The 23,871-nt window shown below is 34.2% G+C and overlaps 1 protein-coding gene across 4 annotated transcripts; it reads right to left on the bottom strand.

Annotated features, from left to right (window-relative positions):
* Positions 1-1,947: 1,947 nt before the first annotated feature.
* LOC110641358 (uncharacterized) lies at positions 1,948-22,340 on the bottom strand. 4 transcript variants are annotated; one of them, XM_058145243.1, is made up of 11 exons: positions 22,104-22,336; positions 21,577-21,784; positions 19,137-21,470; positions 18,713-19,054; positions 18,539-18,616; positions 4,387-4,539; positions 3,934-4,097; positions 3,710-3,857; positions 3,387-3,509; positions 3,179-3,266; positions 1,948-2,311 (listed from the first exon to the last, which is right to left on the bottom strand). In XM_058145243.1, exons 3-11 carry the CDS (start codon positions 21,300-21,302, stop codon positions 2,124-2,126), a joined length of 3,450 nt encoding a protein of 1,149 aa, XP_058001226.1. In that variant the 5' UTR covers positions 21,303-21,470; positions 21,577-21,784; positions 22,104-22,336; the 3' UTR covers positions 1,948-2,123. The 4 variants fall into 4 exon arrangements, 3 of the variants coding, with proteins under 3 accessions (XP_058001226.1, XP_058001224.1, XP_058001225.1); XM_058145241.1 differs by having other exon boundaries at positions 19,137-21,784; XM_058145242.1 differs by having other exon boundaries at positions 19,137-21,755.
* Between the last annotated feature and the right edge of the window lie 1,531 nt (positions 22,341-23,871).

Below are 23,871 nucleotides of genomic sequence, written 5' to 3'. Positions count from 1 at the left end.
AATTAATACGTATTCTAAATAGGCTGTTACCCATAAAAAGAAAGATAAAAAAAAATGAAGATCATTACTTTTTCCATTTAATTAAACAGAAGATAGAGATTGATATATGTAAAGTTTCACAAGAATATAGCATTCATATCTTCAACGTCAATTTAAGGACCACTTCTTAATATACATAGAGGATAGAGTTTTGACGCACCTTCATATATCTTTTCTTAAATTTTAAAAAATTATGAATTTTAGTTGAATGACAAAATTAGAAAATCTCAAATCTTTTAGTCAGAAATAATCGTAAAAAAAAAAAAAAAAAAAACGTGAAAGCAAATCTGTCAGTGAAAAATTTCGCTTTAACTAAAAATTTTATTTTAAATTTAATATATTTTAATTACAAAAATTATAAAAAAATAAATATTTTACATTACTTTTTAATAATATTTAGAATTAATACTATTCCCCTCTTTTGTGGGTATGAGTAACAGATCTTGGAGCTTGATCTGCAAAACAACACAAAGAACCCTAATGGGTTGTGGGCAACTTTTTCATGCTTAAGTCGGTATTGAGAATATGAAAATAGACATACTTATCTAATAACTTTTATATAAGTTTTGGTGTAGATCTTGTTATTAGGATTAAGAGATATTACCAGAATATAGGGCTTGAAGTTGATATATGAACTTCAGAGTCTTATAGATGCTAAGATTATGATTTCAGCGAGTATTTCAAGATTCTTATCCTACAGTAATTGATTTGTACTACATGAGCGAGTGTCTGAATTACTCACAGTATTTTAGACCTTGACGGATATCTATTTGTTAATCAGTTACTGATCAATACTCGTCCATAAATATCATTTTAGAGCTATAATATAAAAATGATATATAATATGCTTGAACTATAATTAGCCAAATAAGCTATCCGTCAATTGAAAGGTATTTCATTGGAATTTTGTTATGATTTAAAAATTTGTTTATAGTTTTCTCAAAGAATATAATTTCTTGAATCAATTTTATGTGGAGGACAAGTCATGAAAGAAAAAAAAAAAAAATCAAATAAGCATTGTTCGACTAATAATTGATCCCACAAAGGTAATGTAGCAAATTAAAAAGATGAAGAAAAGGCTTCCTGCCACTAGGAGGAGAATGCTTCTTTGTCCTAAAGTTGCATGCAAAACAATGACAAGCCAAGAGGCACTGGCCCCAAGGCGATTTTTTATTATTAGAAAATAAAATATATTTAATTATGAAAAAAATTTAAATTTTATTTCTCCAAATTTCAATTTAGAAAAAAAAAAACTACTAAATTATTAAATAAATAATTTTTTTATACTATAATTTATTGTCACATGAAGTAATTTCATGCATTAGCATGTCATAATACCATGTGGGGGACAAGGGCAAAAGTATTTTTGAACTTGCATTATTACTGGATAAAATGATAGGATTGGCCTCTAGCCTCAACTGCTTCTTGCAAGTGTCAGTCCTTCAATTTGAAGGAAATTGGTGGAGCCAAAAAATGGGAGTTAAAGGTGGATGAATGGAGCTCTAGTGGCACATTCGACCAACCCAGCAAAAACTTCCAACTTGCAAAGTCAAGTAATAATAATAATAATAATAATAATAATAATAATAATAATAATAATCTCTGTTATTACCTAAGAATGTTGAGTATTTGATGGTGGTGGGATCATATTCCTGTAATCTAAAAAAAAAATTCAATCAAAATTTGCATAATTTAAATTCCTTCTATCTTTTGTAATAATAATTACAAAGATATTAATGAGCTTTAATTTAATGCTACTGAAATCATCTTTTAAGATCTTGAGAATTTGAGTCTAAAGGATCTAAGAAGTGGAATTCATAAGTGGATTTGCTTATAAAAAAAACAAAAAGTGGATTTGCTTTCTACATTCTTAATTAGGGTTAAAATGTTGAAACTGGCACCAAAAGCTGCACAGAAGAACTACGGATTATATTCATATTTTTGATATACAAGGTTTTTATCTCTATGGCCATGGCTTGCATTAAAGCTACTCAAGAACGTCGTTAGCTATAACTTTACAAACATTTTCCTACTTAACCTTTACATTTACATTAGCGTGTTTCTTTTTCAACTTACATAGGAAATTAGGTTTTTGTGGGATTACGTCGCTTCGTTTGGAGTGCCTCTGACATAGCTCGCAGCTTGTTTGTTATCTCTGTAAATGATGGCCTGGCTGCAGGGTTGAAAGACCAACATTCTTCCATCAAATTTCTCCACTTTGGATCACAACGTTCTGGTATAGCAGGCCTAAGTGTGTTGCTTACAATTCCACCTTCATGAAAATTTCAGATCAGTAAGTATTTTTTTTTTTTTTTGGGTCAAAATCAAGAAGCATCACGTAAAGAGAGCATAATAGAGTTGAAAGGAAACATTGTGCAACCCTAAGCAAAGAATATGTTGCAGGCTTATAGGCATAAAGGTAACTATCATAGAGCAAAATTAGATTTCAGAAAGAGAATCAAGCTCTGCAGGCACATATATCCCACATGGCTGACAAGTCACAACTAGAATTTTTAATTCAATTGTTGCCATGGAAAGGTTATCCAATTCCATTTTCATTTTCTTTTTTGGGTACAAAACGACAAGATTTCCCTTCTCCGATGACAAATTTTGTATTACCAATTTCTCAATTTCCTTTCCATTTTCTTTGTGAAAAATACCATGCAGGAGTGGATCTAAAAGGGAAATGCATCAGACTATCAAGGGATGTGGATAGAAATGACTTCTAAAAAAAATAATAGATTGTCAGTAGTAATCAGCGTTAATGGGAGAATGATGTTGAATAAAGATCCAGAAGAAGTAACTCTAATAAATAGTGCCAATTTGTTGAGAGAAAATGTAGAGATGACACTTCCTAAAAAAAAAAGATTTCTAGATGTCCAAGAAATGTTTTTACTTAACTTCCCATACATGGTCTTTGATGCAGGCTATTAGAAATTATTAAAACATTTGAAAAAAATAAACGCACTTTCATACAATTTAAGTCTAAGAGGATAAAGATCAGTCAAGTAGTAAATTATTTTCATGTAAATATATTATTCAAAATACATGTTAAAAAACGAACAGACTATTTTGAAAAAGTGTTTGGGAACGTATTTTAGAGAAATAAACCAATGTCAGTGATCACCTAAAAGCTTACCTATGATAGCACCACAATGCATGTTGGCATATGGCTCCTCACAAGTCAAGATCTCCCACATTGAAATACCAAATGAGTACACATCGACCTGCCAAAGAAGAGCATTTCAAAATGCTGTTTTTATTATTTTTTAAGAAACAATTGGTTAATTTTTTATTTAATCAAATTCCAAGATAAAAACTTTTAGATGATCTCCTACTGTACTAACCTTCTCAGAGACTCGATTGCTGCTGCCATCAAGTAATTCTGGTGCCATCCATGGGAGGGTTCCACGCACCCCACCAGACACTAGCGTATTGTGTTTAATTCTTGACAATCCAAAATCTCCAACCTAAAAGGCAGATAATTTTCCTGGGTAAACAAGACCATGTATTTGCATAGTATTGATTGGTGAATAAAACTACTAATAAATTAGAAGTACAATACTCTTAAGGAAAAGGCAACTGCTAGTCTATAGAATGCTGACTATGTTTTCAAATACAGAAGAAAACTACTGTGAGTGCCAAAACAGGGTTTTCTGCAATCACATACCTTGCATATGGGTCGTTGTGGATCCCTCAAATTCACGAGCAAATTGTCGCACTTCAAATCAAAATGAACAATATCTTTCAAATGTAGATATTCCATGCCAAAAGCTGCATCCAGTGCAATTATAAGCTTTTTACGACGATCAAGTGCTCTGCAGGATGAAGACTCCATTATAAGTCTACATCGCAATGAGAGTACGAAGAAATAAAAGACATGGACAAACTCACTTGTCCTTTTTTTGCAAGACATGCCTCAATGATCCATTAACCATATACTCGGTTACAGTTGCCATTGTTCCTCCAGGCCCATCAGGGACTACACCATAAAATGCAACAACATTTGGATGGTGAAGATTCGATAGGATCCGCGCCTCTCTCCAGAAATCTTTAGTCTGTGCAAAATGGCAGGGTTTGGATTCACTCAAGCAAGATTATAATAAAAAAAAAACTACATTGAAGATTAGGGCTATGATGCACAAGTTCATGCATTTGGTCATCCAAAAGTTAAATTCACTCATTTAGAGTCAATTTTTTATTACTAATTTGCTTCTTTAAATTGTGAACTCATATATATATATATATATATATATATATATAGTGAATTCTTAAGACATATACGACCATCATTAAAAAGAAATAGAAAAAATTAGAAGCTCTATGATGAAATCTCAAGAGACAAACCAGCCGCTCTTGCTCTGATGATCTGCCAGCAAAACAACTCTTTTTGATCCTCTTAATAGCAACATCAGTACCCCTCCACTTCCCATAAAAAACAGTTCCAAATGTACCAGATCCTAACTCTTGCAATTCTTCTATGTCAGCATTCCTTATAATCTGCATGTTAGCACCTGAATCATTTAGTTAAAAATATACTTTCAAAATTCTCTTTTAGTGAGAAAGAGGGACAGAGACAGGACAGAGAAATAGGTCAATGAAGAATAGAGGAGAAAGATCTAATTTTGGATTAACTAGTAAGTATAAGAATATCTGAAATTATGGTTATATCTGATATGTGTAGCAGTTTGAAGGCTTTGATAGCCTGTTTTAATGATGCAATGTCTCCTTCAAGATAGTTTTGCAATTTCCCCACTGTATAGACGATAAATAATAGCTCCATCTCATAAACTGATAGAGTTTGTTTGTTCGCAGATAAAGCCTCACTAATAAGCAATGGGGTGCACCTCTTTGCATTAGTACAGCTCCTATTACGCACCCACTGGCATCAGTTTCAAAAATAATTTCCTTAAAAAAATCATGTAAAGCCAACATAGGGGAAGTCACCATCAAACTGCTACACATATGAATATTTTCACCACTTAAAGGCATAATTAAAAGAACTGCAAAAGGTTCATCAAATTTATCATGCAGAAGGACACATTTTATTTCAAGATGTATGTGGGTGTGTGCAAACAAATTCAAATCTCAACTAACTGTAGACCCTTATTTTGTGATGAGTATGTGCATTGAGGCCGTGGGAAACCCGACGATGAAAAATTATATGACTGTAAGATGTAATTGGAGGCATGAAGCTGAATTATTAATTCCGTGGCATGATCTTGAAAAAATAAAAATAATAATAAAGTTTTGGGGAAATTAATTTAAATAAAATTTTATTTTGTTTAAATTTAATATGGGTAGTTCTTAAATGGATCTAATTAAGTTTAATTAGGCTTTATGGGCCTAAGAAAGCCTAGTTAGGAATTTTAAATGGGACCCATTTAATTATTTTCTAAAAATTAAAATAACAAAATATCTCTCTCCTCCTTGGCCCCACTCTCTTCCTCACGCCCTATTGGTGCCTTCCATTTTTTCTTGTCTTCCTATTGGTTGAAACACCTCACCCATATCCCAATCTTATTCGAATTCTACAATCGTAGTTGTTTAAGTCATCTAAACTTTATCACCCTAAGACTCCAAATCCTACCACACCTCTTCCTCATTCCCTATTGGTGCCTTCCATTTTTTCCTGTCTTCCTATTGGTTGAAACACCTCACCCATATCCCAGTCTTATTCGAATTCTGCAATTATAGTTGTTTAAGTCATCTAAACTTTATCATCCTAAGACTCCAAACCCTATCACACCTCTCTCCCAAAACCCTATAAATACCCTACTAGAAAAAAAAAAAGAAGAGGGGAGGAAAGAGAAAGAGAAAATTCAGAGCTATAAGAAATTTAGAGATATTCAAGACTCTTTGCGTTCTTCCTTATTTTTTTTTTTTCTTCAAGAAGATTTTCATACAAGATTTCTGAAAGGTCAGTTTTTATTGTTTTCTTTTCAAGATCTATGCCACACAATATTTTAATTCTATGCTTTTTGTCTTCAATTTATTTTATATGTTCATATAGATCATGTAATCATGTTTAATTTGAGGGGATACACAACTCTGCACATGTTTAGTTTCTGTCTCTCGTATTTTTATTATTTTTCTTTATATTCTGAATCTGTAAAAAATTTGTAAAAATTATATTCATATTCTACACGAAATTCCATTAATTTTAGGCTCAAGAATCACTAAAAAAGCTTTAATATTTTGTAAGTTATGGCTGTTTGAAGTTAGGGTTCCTGTAAAATCTGATTTGCAGGATATCCGACTTGTGGAGCCCATATCTCCCTTGTTCCTTAATATTTTTGTGCAAATCTAGTGTCTAAAATTAACTTCAGAATCTTATGAATCTTTTCCAATTGGTTTTGCATTCATATCTTTTGTGGTTAATGAGTTATGAATTTTACAAAAAAGTAGTACGATTCTGTCACTTAAAAGAGTTACGATTTATGTAGATCATTCGGCTAGGGTTTTGTTTGATTTATAAATTTTATGTTATTGTATGATATGTAGGCTGTCTTCTGTAATTTTTTTATGATTTTTAGGCGTGTTTAACTATTTTTAAAAAATCGAATTTCTTGCTACTGTTAATCTGCCAGAATTTGAAAATTGTATATTTGTGCATGTTCTTGTATTTTCTTAGGTTTTAATTGATATTTGATCTATTTTCTGTATTCTTTTAATTCAAGAAGTGTTATAAAGTGTTTGGATCATGTTAGAAGACTTAGACCATCAGGTAGTTGTAACTAATTAGGAATCTTAACCCTATAGGAGACTAGAGTTAGAATCCAATGTAAATTGTTATTAATATTTTCTTTATTTCTTTTATTTTCTTTAGTTTCTTTATTTTTTATTACAAACAAAATTTGTAAGTAGCCCTAAGGTAAGTACCAAAGAGGGCATTTGCGTGGAGCTTATATGGAGCTAAACGGGAGTAAGCCAGGGATATCATTGCCATACTAGAAGAGAAGACCCTTTTTTTAAGGGTAGCTTGCCCCAATGGCAACTGCATTTAACAACAGGTAAGTAGCTCTAAACTTCTCGAATAACCATTGGCATGAAATTGTAGTAATAATAGAACTTTTATTTGGTAAATTAAAATTAACTTTGTTTTTAATTTAACTGACTTTTGCATGTAATTAATTTAAATAAATACTTTGTAAATTAAAATTAATCTTGTTTGTAAATTAAACTAACATTGGCATGTAAATAAATTTAATTTAATACTTGGTAATTGTAAAATAAATTTGCACGTTAGAAATCTTTATTAGGTTGTGATTGTTTGGGCCTTATGTGATATTAGAATAAATTACACATGTACATAATTAACTTAGTTTAATTATCCTTAGGGTAACTTGGTGGAAATTAATTAATTATGTTAAATAGAAACGTAGGGTTATTTGAAATTGAATTTGTTTGTGAATTAAATTCTCAATAATAAATTAATTTTAGTCATCTGGTAAATATCATCTAAATAATTAGCAACCCCATAGATAGGAATTACTTGTGCATGAAAATTGTGTGTAAACAACAATCCTTTTGTGAATTACTTGCATGTGTAGGATTAGAATTGCATTTTTAGGATAAAGTTTAATAAAGGAATAATAAACAAGACTTCTAGAAACATTAGTAGAGGACTGGCACTCGAATTAACGAGGTTAGACCAGGCGTAAGGGGTGCCTAACACCTTCCCCTTACGTACCCACTATCCCGAACCTAGACATTGGGCTATGGTAACGACGGTTGTGGAAACTCTGCAAGGAGTAAGTTGCCATCCATGACCCTCGGAAGAAACACTGAATATGTCCCGGTTATTACCCGGGTGGCGACTCCTGTCTATCTATGCCTTTGTGGCATAAATCCTTAGTACCGTGATAGTGTTATGGGAAGACGGTACTTACCAGTGGTTTGATTCTATTAGGATTGTATGAAGTGAATGTCTAGGAAATGCTGTCTAAGGAGGTGGTACTTAAGTGAGACCATTGTGACTCCACCATCTTTCCTGGGCATTACCTGGTGCATTTTATATAATTCTAATGGATGATATTTCGCCTCACGCTCCACCCCTACAGTTTGGCGACTCCACTGGGGACCAAATGGATAGTTACTCCAACATGTTTTTATTAGTCTAATATTATTCCTCTGTTAAACTTTTTGCATTGCACTACACTATCACACGGATCACCCTTACCCTTTTAGCCCCGTTAGTACTAGCCAAGGAGATCATGGTTCTACTCGAGCTATGACGAATTGGTGAATGCTAGCACCCCATGCCCGTACCTTCGAGTATATAAAAGAGTCACAGCTCCGGTCGTTGTGCTTAATGGACAAGCTCTCGCATGGGTGACCCTTTTCCTACCCAATAAAGCCCATGAGCCATAGATTTCAACCCTAGGTACCCCGTAGATTTTTGTTGTGCTGGATTCGTATCCTTACTGTTCAAACCATAAGTTCTAGTGGTAGTTGATATGAACCTAGGCCTATGCATAAACCCAATGTGTGTATAGGCCCAAGTCCATTTCAAAACCCATGTTAAGCAAGAGGATGCTTACTTATGGTTAAACTTTAAGGATACAAATCCTTTGTTTGTGAGGGAAGGATCGTCCTTGACCACCCCCTGTTGGTGTGTCCAGTGTACCGTAGCCTAGGATAGAATTTTTTCTTATCCTGCACGTGAGAGTTGAAGGTATAAGGAGGCGAAGATTCAGTTCTTGAGATTTTTTTTTGTCTTTGGTTTTAATTTTGTCTTTGGTCCAATTTTAGTTCAGTTTATATGGTCTGGTTTTGGTTCTATTGGTATGGTTCAGTTTTGGTTTTGTAAAAGTAAAGGCAAAAAAAAAAAAAGAAAAAAATGGTTCATTCATGCATTGCATTCATGTACATAGTATGCTTAGGTTAACCCTTTAAATCCTATTTTTTTATAGCAAACATAGCCTCAAAACACACCAAAGAGACTTCCAATTAGGTCACTTGGGTTAGGGAATGGAAGAAACTAGTAAGGATTTCTCCTGCACTACTTAAGATGGAAAAAACTATGGCCGTGCTTGATGAAATATTGAATGCCAAGATGTTTGAGCTAGAAGAGACAATTGTGGTCAACTTTAGAAAGAGGCCCCGAGGTAGGCCAATTAAGTGGCATTAAAGTTATTGAGGTTCAAATTGTGTCTCACACCCCAAGGAGATTTTTTCCAAATCAGCCAACCCTTATCCTAAGTTTTGGAGCGTCTCAAAGTTCAAGACCTCCTACAGCTCTTAGCACCCAGACCACTACCAAATCCACTCCCACCTAGCTATGATATCAACCAATGTTGCGGGTTCTACCAAGCCCACAATCATGACACCGACTGATGCTTTCAACTTAAGCATGATATCTAAGACCTAATTGATGCCAAAAGGATAATTGACCCAGAAAATCAACCCAAAAGCCCCATGCCTAGCCAAAATTTCCACCTACACCAGGTCTCTACATGATCTCCATCACCCCAAATAACCCTAACAGAATTATTGACTTTATCCAACCCATCCAAAAGCCCAATAAACTTATCCAACCCATCTAAAAGCCCAGTGAACCTATCCAACCCATCCAAAAGCCCCATGAACCTCAGTCTATAATGGTTGTTGACATTTGTGATAATTCTAGCTATGATGAGGGTCCTTTAGACGTTTTGATCAATTTTGATGAGGAGGTAATTGCATTACAACTAGATGGTTCAGTTCCACTAGTGTTTGATTTTCAAGTTGTTGGGATCTATAAAAACTAGATGGATCTAAAGGTAGCTACTATGAAGAAAAGAGATGAAGTTTTTTCTTAGCACAGGCCTAGAAGAAAGTATAGATGGTCTGGTGACTTTTCTTGAAATGAAGGGGTAGATCACAAGGTATGGTTTGGGCTATGAGCCAACTAAAGAGGAAAAAGAGTCAAAACCTCCTAAGTTCTTGAAAGAGAGGGGCAATTATCTAGACATATGATTAGGGGTTACTACATGTGAAAGTGCTAAAGCAAAAAATCAAGACCATTGATCTAAGGACAGCATGGGAAGCTAAGCACCTAAAGTTACACTCCTAAGTTTGAGTTTGTCTTTTGTAATGTTCATAGTAGTGATACAGATGTTTCCATTTTTGATGTACTTGATGCTGATTTTAAGGCAAAGATCAATAACATGACCAGTCCTTCTGCTTACTTGTTTGATGTTTATTCTAATGGGCATATGCATGGCATTTATAATCATTTAGAATCAGTTTCTATTAATGCATCAAAATTGATCTCTATTAATTTGGGTACACCAAATAATCCTAAAGACATTAAGTTAGCTGAAGATTTAACCCAAGAAGAAAGAGATAAATTTATAGCCTTGTTAACAAAGTACCAAGAAGCACATGCCTCAAGCTTAAATTTAGATGGCTGATTCCCAAGCCAAGCTAATGTCCCCAAAGGAAAAGAATGATCAAAAGTTGACTTGGCTAGTTATCCTAATGAGGAGTAAAATTTCATGCTATGAAGAATTAATAGTGGCACCTGTTGACCTAGAGGGAGAAGGAAAATGATATGAAGACATAAGGAGGTCTCTGGAAGTGAGAGAATACTCGCAATAAGCCTACAAAAGAGATAGAGCAACAATTCATAAATTAGCTGCTCAACTTACTTTAGCTGGGGGGCAATTCTACAAACTCTTATGTGTGATAGAAAAATAGGCTGACCAAATAATGAAAGAAGTACATGCAGGAATGTGTGGTCCCCATATGAATGGAAAGGTTCTAGTTGGGAAAAAAATGTTCAAAACATATGAGGATTGGCCTGAAAAACTCCTTTATGTTCTTTAAGGTTATCGTAGTACTACAAGGACATCCACGAGGGCAACCACATTCTCTTTAGTGTATGGGACTAAAGTAGTGCTATCCATTAAGCAAGAGGTCAAATCCTTAAGAGTGATACTAGAAGCTAAGATCCTAGAAACTGAGTGGGCCTAGAAGAGATATGAAGAAACTAGCTTTGATTGATGAAAAGAGGATGTGAGCCTTGTATCATATGCAGGCTTATCAAAGGAAGATAACTAGAGCCTTTAATAAGAAGGTGAAGCCAAGAAAGATCAAAGAGGGAGACATGATTTTGAAACAAGCTCGGCCCATCCCTTTTGAATTAAGAGGAAAGTTTACCCAAGCTAGGATGGTCCATACATAGTCAACAAAATCTTACCACAGTAAGAATATCAGACTTGGATGGTAATGAATTTCAAGAACCAGTCAATTTAGACAGGCTCAAATGGTACTTTGTGTGAGATAGGCCCGCTAGGCTGAAAACTTACAAAAGATGGTCTAGGCAAAAGTAAGGGTCAAAGAAAAAAAAAAAGAAGAAAAGAAAAGAAAAAAAAATTGCTAGATTGAAAACCTGCAAAAGGCAGTCTAGGCAAAAGGAGAGATGAGAGAAGATCTGGATGGAAAACCTGAAAAGGCCATTCGGCAGGTTATAAAGCTTATTTCTAACTTTGGAAGGTTAGAAATTTGGCAAAACTAAATGTAAGAGGGAGTAATGGTGTACCTGAATAAATAAAGAAGTTTTTATTGCATTAACCAGGAATAGGTTTTATTTAATTATGATTGTGAATGTTTGTGTCTTGAGGGATACATCAAAAGATTAAGTAATTGAACTGCATTGTTTTGATTTAGCCTATTGCCTTATGAGCATGATAGAATAGGTGCTTGATATGAATATCCTGGTGATTATCTAATTTCAAAAAAAAAAAAAAAAAGAGAAAAAGAACAAGAAAAAGAAAAGAAAAAACAGAGCTTGCTAAGTGGAAAACCCGAAAGGGCCGCTTAGGCAAAAGTTAGAGCAAGCTCGCTGAAATGAAAACTCGAAAGAGCATTTCAGGCAAAAGTTAGAGCACAAAGAATTGAGTTCATGGAAGATAAAGGAGTCAAGGCAGAAAAGTTTTGAAATAGCTGTAGAATAATGAAGCAGGGGGGAGAGAAGAAAAAGAAAAATCAGAGAGAAATTATATTGTGACCTTAAGGAAGTCTTTTTTGGTGAACAGTTCTTCTAAAAAATTTTGAGGTTATAAGAAAGTTTTTGTAAAAAGAGGTCCCCCAGAAGACTAAGTTTTTTTAGAATCTCTAGCAAAATCAGCATGCCCATGATAGGAAGTAGCATACAGGAAACATAAAAATCAGAGAGAATTTTGAGACCCAATCATTCTAAATTTTTCAAATCATGACAGATATTTTTTGGTAAGTCCTTAGACATTGTTTAGGGCATATGACATAGTTGTGTAAGGCATAGAAGAACGTGCATCAACATGTCACCTGTGGGTGTGTAAGGCGTAGAACAACATGCATCACCACAGTTTCAATTGTCGAACTACGAGGGGGTCTGATTCTTCCTCAGGATAGCGAGGGGGATACGTAGGTAGTTTAGGACTGCGGTCCTAAATACGAACCCACAATATTTCATGACAGATATTTTTTGGTAAGTCCTTAGAAGTTGTTTAGGGCATATGGCATAGTTGTGTAAGGCGTAGAAGAACACGTATTAACATGTCACCTGTAGGTGTGTAAGGCGTAGAAGAACATGCATCACCACAGTTTCAAGTGTCGAACTACGAGGGGGTCTGATTCTTCCTCAGGATAGCGAGGGGGATACGTAGGTAGTTTAGGATCGTGGTCCTAAATACGAATCCACAACATTTCAAAACACAGAGTTTCCATTATCATGAGACCGTAGCTAGTCTCATGATGCAGAGTGTATCGACAGAGTAAGATGCATTCGATTTTCACATTACAAAGTTATCACTGTTATGAGACCGTAGCTAGTCTCATAACACAGAGTGTATCGACAGAGCAAGATGCACTCAATTTTCACATGACACAGTTATCACTGTTATGAGACCGTAGCTAGTCTCATGACACAGAGTGTATCGACAGAGCAAGATGCACTCAATTTTCACATGACACAGTTATCACTGTTATGAGACCGTAGCTAGTCTCATGACGCAGAGTGTATTGACAGAGCAAGATACACTCATTTTTCACATGACATAGTTATTACTGTTATGAGACTGTAGCTAGTCTCATAACATAGAGTATGTCGACCGAGCAAGATATACTTGATTCTCATAGCAAATGTTTCATAGTTATTAGAAATTTGATTTTAACTTTGAAGAAACTTGAGAAATGCTTTCTCATTGATTTAAACTTTCGCCAAAGTGGGGGGCAAACTGTAGACCCTTATTTTGTGATGAGTATGTGCATTGAGGCCGTGGGAAACCCGATGATGAAAAATTATATGACTGTAAGATATAATTGGAGGCATGAAGCTGAATTATTAATTCCGTGGCATGATCTTGAAAAAATAAAAATAATAATAAAGTTTTGGGGAAATTAATTTAAATAAAATTTTATTTTGTTTAAATTTAATATGGGTAGTTCTTAAATGGATCTAATTAAGTTTAATTAGGCTTTATGGGCCTAAGAAAGCATAGTTAGGAATTTTAAATGGGACCCATTTAATTATTTTCTAAAAATTAAAATAACAAAATATCTCTCTCCTCCTTGGCCCCACTCTCTTCCTCACTCCCTATTGGTGCCTTCCATTTTTTCTTGTCTTCCTATTGGTTGAAACACCTCACCCATATCCCAATCTTATTCGAATTCTGCAATCGTAGTTGTTTAAGTCATCTAAACTTTATCACCCTAAGACTCCAAATCCTACCACACCTCTTCCTCATTCCCTATTGGTGCCTTCCATTTTTTCTGTCTTCCTATTGGTTGAAACACTTCACCCATTTCCCAGTCTTATTCGAATTCTACAATTGTAGTTGTTCAAGTCATCTAAACTTTATCATCCTAAGACTCCAAACCCTATCACGCCTCTCTCCCAAAACCCTATAAATACCCTCATAGAAAAAAAAAAATAAGAGGGGAGGAAAGAGAAAGAGAAAATTCAGAGCTATAAGAAATTTAAAGATATTCAAGACTCTTTGAGTTCTTCCTTATTTTTTCTTTTCTTCAAGAAGATTTTCATACAAGATTTCTGAAAGGTCAGTTTTTATTGTTTTCTTTTCAAGATCTATGCCACACAATATTTTAATTCTATGCTTTTTGTCTTCAATTTATTTTATATGTTCATATAGATCATGTAATCATGTTTAATTTGAGGGGATACACAACTCTGCACATGTTTAGTTTCTGTCTCTCGTATTTTTATTATTTTTCTTTATATTCTGAATCTGTAAAAAATTTGTAAAAATTATATTCATATTCTACACGAAATTCCATTAATTTTAGGCTCAAGAATCACTAAAAAAGCTTTAATATTTTGTAAGTTATGGCTGTTTGAAGTTAGGGTTCCTGTAAAATCTGATTTGCAGGATATCCGACTTGTGGAGCCCATATCTCCCTTGTTCTAGTGTCTAAAATTAACTTCAGAATCTTATGAATCTTTTCCAATTGGTTTTGCATTCATATCTTTTGTGGTTAATGAGTTATGAATTTTACAAAAAAGTAGTACGATTCTGTCACTTAAAAGAGTTACGATTTATGTAGATCATTCGGCTAGGGTTTTGTTTGATTTATAAATTTTATGTTATTGTATGATATGTAGGCTGTCTTCTGTAATTTTTTTATGATTTTTAGGCGTGTTTAACTATTTTTAAAAAATCGAATTTCTTGCTACTGTTAATCTGCCAGAATTTGAAAATTGTATATTTGTGCATGTTCTTGTATTTTCTTAGGTTTTAATTGATATTTGATCTATTTTCTGTATTCTTTTAATTCAAGAAGTGTTATAAAGTGTTTGGATCATGTTAGAAGACTTAGACCATCAGGTAGTTGTAACTAATTAGGAATCTTAACCCTATAGGAGACTAGAGTTAGAATCCAATGTAAATTGTTATTAATATTTTCTTTATTTCTTTTATTTTCTTTAGTTTCTTTATTTTTTATTACAAACAAAATTGGTAAGTAGCCCTAAGGTAAGTACCAAAGAGGGCATTTGCGTGGAGCTTATATGGAGCTAAACGGGAGTAAGCCAGGGATATCATTGCCATACTAGAAGAGAAGACCCTTTTTTAAGGGTAGCTTGCCCCAATGGCAACTGCATTTAACAACAGGTAAGTAGCTCTAAACTTCTCGAATAACCATTGGCATGAAATTGTAGTAATAATAGAACTTTTATTTGGTAAATTAAAATTAACTTTGTTTTTAATTTAACTGACTTTTGCATGTAATTAATTTAAATAAATACTTTGTAAATTAAAATTAATCTTGTTTGTAAATTAAACTAACATTGGCATGTAAATAAATTTAATTTAATACTTGGTAATTGTAAAATAAATTTGCATGTTAGAAATCTTTATTAGGTTGTGATTGTTTGGGCCTTATGTGATATTAGAATAAATTACACATGTACATAATTAACTTAGTTTAATTATCCTTAGGGTAACTTGGTGGAAATTAATTAATTATGTTAAATAGAAACGTAGGGTTATTTGAAATTGAATTTGTTTGTGAATTAAATTCTCAATAATAAATTAATTTTAGTCATCTGGTAAATATCATCTAAATAATTAGCAACCCCATAGATAGGAATTACTTGTGCATGAAAATTGTGTAAACAACAATCTTTTTGTGAATTACTTGCGTGTGTAGGATTAGAATTGCATTTTTAGGATAAAGTTTAATAAAGGAATAATAAACAAGACTTCTAGAAACATTAGTAGAGGACTGGCACTCGAATTAACGAGGTTAGACCAGGCGTAAGGGGTGCCTAACACCTTCCCCTTACGTACCCACTATCCCGAACCTAGACATTGGGCTATGGTAACGACGGTTGTGGAAACTCTGCAAGGAGTAAGTTGCCATCCATGACCCTCGGAAGAAACACTGAATATGTCCCGGTTATTACCCGGGTGGCAACTCCTGTCTATCTATGCCTTTGTGGCATAAATCCTTAGTACCGTGGTAGTGTTATGGGAAGACGGTACTTACCAGTGGTTTGATTCTATTAGGATTGTATGAAGTGCATGTCTAGGAAATGCTGTCTAAGGAGGTGGTACTTAAGTGAGACCATTGTGACTCCACCATCTTTCCTGGGCATTACCTGGTGCATTTTATATAATTCTAATGGATGATATTTCGCCTCACGCCCCACCCCTACACTAACATCATCAATATGTAATTTTTACATTTTTATTTTAGGTTCCTTATGGCTTATTTGCCAATATTTCCTCCACGGCGTGTGCAAAACAATGTGCTTAATGATATATTTGCTGGTGAAGAAACAGAAAGAATGACTAATAAGCGGCAAACAAAAGATAGGAATGTAGTGGCTGCTTCAATGAAAGGGTAAATTATGTCATGAGAGCACAAACCGTTTCATATTTTTATTTAGAGAGATCTTTTTAACAAACAATTGCTTCTGATTTTCCTGGTGAGCTGGAACATTAGAGGCTTGAGGCGAAGGTGTAATCTTAGTGCTATAGAGCCCAGCTCACTGTGCCTCATGTGTTTAGACTTTAAAACAATATGTTCAATCTCAACTCAACTAAGCCTTTATCTCAAAAATTTGGGGTCGGCTATATGAATTCGCTTTCTCCGCTCTAAATAATTTTGGGTTAAATCCTCAGAAATGTGTAATGCTTCTAGGTCATGTTGTACTACTCTCCTCCAAGTCAATTTAGGTCTACCCCTTTTTTTCTTTCTATCCTCTAACCTAATGTGTTCTACTTGTCTAACTAGAGTCTCCGTATGTTTATGCTTCACATGACCAAATCAACTCAATCTCCTTTCTCTTAACTTATCCTCAATTGGCACCACTCCTACCTTTTCTCTAATACTCTCATTACGGACATTATCTAGTCTAATATGGCCACTCATCCACCTTAACATTCTCATCTTCGCAACTCTTATCTTAGACGCATATGACTCCTTCAGTGTCCAACACTCACTACCATATAGCATAGCCTGTCGTATGGCTGTACGGTAAAATTTTCCTTTCAACTTATTAGGAATCTTGCGATCACATAAAACTCTCGTGGCACGTCTCCACTTCAACCATCCGGCTTTAATCCTATAACTAACATCCTCCTCACATCCCCCATCTACTTGAATGGCTGAGCCAAGATATTTAAAGTGATTACTTTGGGACAGTACCACTCCATCCAAACTAACTCCTTCCCTATCACCAATTTGGCCTTCACTGAACTTGCAATACATGTATTCTGTCTTCCTTCTACTTAACTTAAAGCCCTTTGACTCTAGAATACTTCTTCAAAGCTCTAGCTTTTTATTGACTCCTTCTCGCATCTTCTCTATCAGAACAATATCATCCGCAAACATTATGCACCAAGGAATACTCTCTTGTATATGTTTCGTCAATTCATCTAAAACTAATGTAAAAAGATAAGGGCTTATAGCTGATTCTTGGTATAATCCAATTGAGATCGGAAAATCTCGTGTCCCCTCCCACTGTGCGCACAATAGTAGTTGTTCCTTCATATATATCTTTCAACACTTGTATGTATCTAATAGATACCATTTTTTGTTCTAACGCACTCCATAAGACATCTCTTGGAACACTATCATAAGCCTTCTTCAAATCAATAAAAACCATGTGTAGATCTTTCTTCACATCTCTATATTTCTCTATCAAGCTTCTAATGAGAAAGATCGCTTCCATAGTTGAACGATCGGGCATGAAGCCAAATTGATTGAGAGAGATAGAAATATCATGACGTAGTCGATGCTCCACAACTCTCTCCCACAGTATGGCTGATGAGTTTAATTCCCCTATAGTTTAAGCAACTCTGTATGTCTCCCTTATTTTTAAAAATAGGTACTAAAATACTCCTCCATTCATCAGACATTTTCTTTGAGTTTAGAATCTTATTAAATAATTTCATTAACCATGCCACTCCCATATCTCCCAAACACTTCCACACTTTAATTGGAGAACAATATGTTCAATCAATCCATGAAATTCAATTCCCAGAAGAATATGAAATGTTCACATTAACAGAGTTTCAATTTCTTGTTTGAAATTGGCTTGCTATATTCAGACATTATAGAAGTGAACAGATTTTGCTCATACAAGAGGAGTTTTGTTTCGTAACTTGTATAACTTGCTGAATATAAAGGGTCCTTTTAGCACATACTTCTAACACTAAGGAAAATTCTAGCTTCTTGCATAGTTACTGGAAGTTTTCACATTCTAAAGCACAAGTTTCAATTGGAAGGAACATTCAAATACTGATGTTGGCAATACATATTCATGCCTCCAGACATGCAACTGAAAATTAACTGTGTAATTATCATAAAAAAGAAAGCATTTCACTGCCATAAGTGCAAACTATCCACACGACATTGGGAAGTTGAAGTAAGCATCACATTGTTGTGCAAAAAACAAATGGATTTAGACATATTTCCCTAGTAGTCGAAGAACAAAAACACGGTTAATACAGTGAACAAGGAAGCTTATATTAAATGCAGATAATATAACAAGATGATAGTTCTGAACCTGCAAACCATAGATGCCTGCTTCTATTTCAGCCATTGCAGCATCACCAATAGATTCATCATTATCTCTGCCATCAGCCTTTGCATCCAAAGAAATACAATGTAAAAGGTTGAATCTACCACCAAACATATGATGATGTATTTAAAATATCCAAATCAAAAGAGAAAATGCTACCTCAGATACAGATCCTTGTGCTGTGCTTTCTGTCACAGCATCTCTATGAGATGGGAATTCATCAGTGGCCTCTTCTTCTATCTGTGGGAAGACTCTTGAAGAAAAGGGGATATCTGGAGTTGTTGTGCCAGTAACATCTTCAACAATTACAACTGATTCCAACACCTTATTCTCGTGATGATCATCTAAGCGCTGTGGAGCATCTCTAATCTTTGGTCCCTCGTATGGTTTTCTGTTGATGCTTACGATTTCAACCTTGTGGTCAGGATAATTCAAAGGGTCTTCATCATAGAAAGAAAACAATTTACTTGAAGCAGCAGTCTTGGATACGTTTGGAAATGCCTATACAAAAGCTGGATGGTCATTGTTATGCAAGATTAAGCTCAGACTATCAAAAATTTGCTAAGGAGAGAGCTAAACTTACAGAACTCTGGACTTCAGGTTTTTGGTTGCTTGATCTTAGATATGGAGGATGGTGATATCCATGATGTGCACCAGGAGTCTGTTGATCACTTTTTCTCTCTGCTATAGTACACTGCTGATCGTTGATCACATTTTGGTTCTTGAAAAGGAAGTCAGGTGCAGGTTTAGTCTTGCCTGATTGGCAACCCTGGGGATGCTCCCTTATATTATCTACAGAATATTCCAAAGCATTAACTCGAGTGATACAAACCATTCTTCCAGATTCTTTTGAATCTTGTTGGTGGCGATGAATGCTTAGAAAGTTGTCTGAGCTTTGTAAGTCCTTATACTCAATGGAATTATCATTCGAAATGTTTCCTGCACATTGTCTGCTTTCACTAGAGCAAGTTACCGTCCTGTCCGCCCTCTTCAACAACACTTGGTTCAAGTCAGTATTCTTCATTGTGTTAAAGCTGCACTGATTCTCATGTTCAGCTGCTTGGTGTTTCTCACTCGTTAAACCTTCCCACATCATTGGCTCTTGTGAGGAATTTGACATTGCCAGAGAAGGTGATTTTTCCCTTCCATCATTCCACATGCACAGAGAGTTAACTGCCTTTTCACAGTAGTATTTTGACCCTTCATCATGTTCTTGCAATCGTGAGTCGGAAAGTGCCCTTTCCTTAAGCTTGGGTCTCTCTGAATTCATATAACTTTGAACATGTAGTTGATGTGACAGAAAATCTCCACTTGGGCTACCATTGTGAAAATGCACTTCCGATGGTTTGTTACTCTGGTCAGTTTCTGTCAAGTATTGGTGATGATGATGGTAATTCATTAATGTCAATGGTCCTTGAGAAATTTTATTATAATATGCAGAGGCATGGGGATGACAGGCATTGTCAAATGGAATTTTGTCCAAGGCAAAAGTATTAATGCTCTCATTACCCTCCGTACAAGATTGATCAACATAAAATTGTATGTTAGAATTCTTGTGATCTTTGTGCTGAATTGGAACTGGAGATATAGGAGGAGATAGACTGAAGGATGTGCCTGGAATCTGGAGTGTAGTGAGAAACTGAGCAGCAGGATTTGAAAATGTTCCCATCACAATGGGGGAATTTGGACTACAATCCTTCTTAACTAATGCAAAAATGGATGTAGGAGAGTCTTGATGAAAAGTAGGACCATAATCTGAAGCATTTCGCAAGTGGATTGGTTGGCTTGCCAAACCTTGTCCACTGGAGCTCTCTTGATCCGGCATGCCATTGACAGCAAAAACATATTGGTAGTCACAATCACTCTGCTGTGGAGTCCTTCCCTCAAATGAATTTGGGCTATCAGATTCACTAGAAGAAATGAGAAATATTCGCAGTCTTTGTGAGCCTCCATTCCTTTCTATCTCTTGATATTCTTCTATCATATGATGTAGATCTTCATTAGAACAAACAGAAATAAGGGCATCGAGATCCTCACCAGGGAGCTGGTACTTAATCGTGTGAGATTGATTGCAAATCGCGAAAGTTTTCTTTGCAAGTTCATCCCACGTTACATTTTTCCGGATGGATATAATTCGCGTCTCTCCTCCCACATACCGAAGCTTTCCATCACTTGGCCTTGGTAATATCCTGCCCCCAAAGCTGCATAAAAATTTCATTTTTCCACAGAAAGCACTTTCCAAAACTGCTGTTCCATAAGGATGATATGACAGAGGGGACTCCACCACGTATTTATGGGGAGTTGTTGAGCCCATATTAACTTGACCAGAATTCAGTTCACTAGTATATTTACAAGGGTTTTGTCCACTGGAATTATATTCCCATTGACATCTGCTTATATGATCAGGATATACCCTGCTCTCTACTTCAACAGCATATCCTGTCCTGGGAACAAAATCCAAGGCATTATATTCGGAGCCTTTTCTATGACTCTCATGAATGCTGGAAAGATCCTCATAAAACACCTGATGTTTCTGGTTATAATTAGACACTACTTGTGTTAGCTGGTTTTGATCAGCCACCCTTCTTAGAGCAATACGATCACGTAAAAACTCGGTAGAAAATTCCTCACCTGTCTGTGCACAAATATTATTTACATTTCTATCCTCAGCAGCTCCATTACCAGAGAAAACCTTGGTCATATCTCCATAGAAATGCTGGCCTGAGTTATCAGGAGTCTCCCTTGTCATGGTATCAAAGAAATCTCAACTAATGTAAGCATATGAACATTCACCAAATTGCCAACCCTTTTTTGCTTAAAACTTTTCAAAATCCTTACATCACTTGTGCAAATGCTTCTCCAATTGGACCATATAATACTCCTATGCACTAAATCAACCCCAAAATTGGTCTTCTTCCTGCAACTCCACAGCATTCAATGCTTATTTTCATGATGACAACTAGATTGCCATTAATAATGAAAAAATGTTCTGTACTATACAATTGTGTTATTGCTTCATTTACCCAAATTTCTCTATCTTCACTGCAAAAAGCAATCAGCGAAATCCGTGTGAAATTATACGCACAAAATCACAACCACGCAGAGGAGATGCAATTCATGACCGTCCGTGATCCCACATTGATCTAATCTGCCTTTCACAATCTTTCATTAAACGGTATATCGCTGGCTTCTCGTATGGAAACTTAAAAATAAAGAAAAAAAATGGTCCAACTGTTTAAAAAATTTACAAAAATCCAATTAATGAACCAACTCATATAATAATCAAAAGAATAAAGAAATATTCATAATCCAAATACAAGCTTCACAAAACAATAATAGGTCGGAGGCCATTGAGTGTCTTGCTCAAGAAACGAACTCTAAGGATGATTAAAATAATCTTGTTCAGCATTATTGCATAAAGCAGAAAATAAAGAATGGACATGAAATAAAACCAAAATTAAGATGTTTTTATTCAATATTGTGAATGTACCAAGACAGATAATGAAAACTGAAGTACGTAAACGAATGACAAGAAAAGCAAAATGGGTACCTGTTTGTTTGTTGAGAATTGCAGTTTCACGTAGAGATTTTAGCAACGAAATGTTGTTTAGAATTGACGGACGAAACCCAGAAAAGAGAAAAATGGAGTCTGAATTTCAGTTTTGTACAAGAGTCGTGGGTTTTTGATGGAGAGAGAGAGAGAGAGAGGCCGTTGCATGAGGTTAGGGCGTGAGGGAGAGAGAAAGCTTAAAATAACGAGGCCAAGCTGGACAAAAATGGAAGGGGCTCTAACTGCAAACTAATTCCTGAAAGGAACTAAAAGGAAAATTATGGCATATTCAATTGATTAATTATTATTTATTATAAACCATTTTGAATCTTATTTAATATAATTAATTAAAAATTATATTATTAATAAATTTTTATAATATGATATTAAAAAATTAATATTAAATTATATTATTAAAATAAATAAATAAATAAGCCGAGCTGACAAAACAAATTGTTTCTTTTCTGAGCCTGGCTATCCGCAAAGGGCTGTGGAAGCAAGTAGCCTGCATCTATCTATCAAGGCCTATTGGCAATACAAGCCATAACTTGTGGCCCATAAGCCACAAGGATCTTGCACTTAACATTAGATTTATTGAATTGATGGTAAAAATAAAGAATAAAAGACAATTTTCAATATAATTCCACTTTAGTATGATTTGTATTTATAAATATATGCGAATCATTAAAAAAATTAATAATAATAATAATGCAGTATGAAACAGTAGAAATGATATATAAAACTTTTTAATACACCTTGTGCTCACTCTCTTTATGAATTTAACTTCTCCTCCTGCTCTCGAAAATTTTAATTTCTCTTTCACGATCTCCTCAGTCCTCAACTATTCAAGTACACTTAAAATTCCAGCCCAAACCCACATAGAACAAAAAATTTTAACTTCTTCTTTCTTCTTCGTATTATTTCTAAAGTGATGTCAAGTCAAGTTTATAATTTGATAATTGATTATAAATTATAAAAAGTAAATTTTACATTTATATGAATAAAAAGATTACATATTTTAGGTGTATTTTAAAATTTGCCCTAATACCAGGTGCTTCTGTTATAATAACTCATGTGTTAGGTGGTAAAAAGAGAAACAAGTCTCACATTTCTAAACCATAAGAAGTGTTTAGTGTTATAATAAAAATAGAAATTTGAGAGAATAAATAGAGGGACAGTGAAAAATGTAGATTAATTATATATATATATATATATATATATATATATATATATATATATAATAGTACTTCACACTCTCATTTTTTTTCCTATCATGGCCGTGCAAGAAAATTCAATTGTGAGGTCAAAAGAAAAGGAAAGACTTGTGAGCAAATTAACTGTAGTAATTATCTTCTGTCATGAACATACAAGAAAATTCAATTATGGGTAAGAGAAACTCTTACCTAAATTTAATTTATTATAAATTTAATATATAAATATGTGAAATTCATATATTTAATAAATATATTATATTATATATTTTATATATTAAATTTATAATAAATTAAATTTAAACAATAAAAATTCATAGAACTAAAAAAAAATAATTATATTACTGTAATTCTATTTAAGTAGTCTACATAGAATGAAAAGTTAATTATATAATAACAAATCAATAGTTTTAAATCTTATAAAGCGATGTGTTAAAAATAAATTTTCTTTTCAAAATTTTATAATTACTTTTTCATTTAGTTGTTAAGCTAACTTGTCATTTTATATGTCAATTTTAACAAAGTAGCATAAATATAATGTAGTTTCTTGAAAAATA

The sequence above is a fragment of the Hevea brasiliensis genome, chromosome 4, assembly GCF_030052815.1.
Source record: "Hevea brasiliensis isolate MT/VB/25A 57/8 chromosome 4, ASM3005281v1, whole genome shotgun sequence".
Lineage (NCBI taxonomy): Eukaryota > Viridiplantae > Streptophyta > Magnoliopsida > Malpighiales > Euphorbiaceae > Hevea > Hevea brasiliensis.
This window is presented reverse-complemented; position numbering and strand designations above follow the sequence as displayed.

Excerpts from the sequence above, each read along its gene's own strand:
- LOC110641358 (XM_058145241.1), bottom strand. The coding sequence starts at position 21,302 with ATGACAAGGGAGACTCCTGATAACTCAGGCCAGCATTTCTATGGAGAT. Across the intron at positions 4,098-4,386 it reads CATCAGAGCAAGAGCGGCTG|ACTAAAGATTTCTGGAGAGA; the intron begins GTTTGTCTCTTG and ends CATTTTGCACAG. Across the intron at positions 3,510-3,709 it reads CACAACGACCCATATGCAAG|GTTGGAGATTTTGGATTGTC; the intron begins GTATGTGATTGC and ends TCTGCCTTTTAG.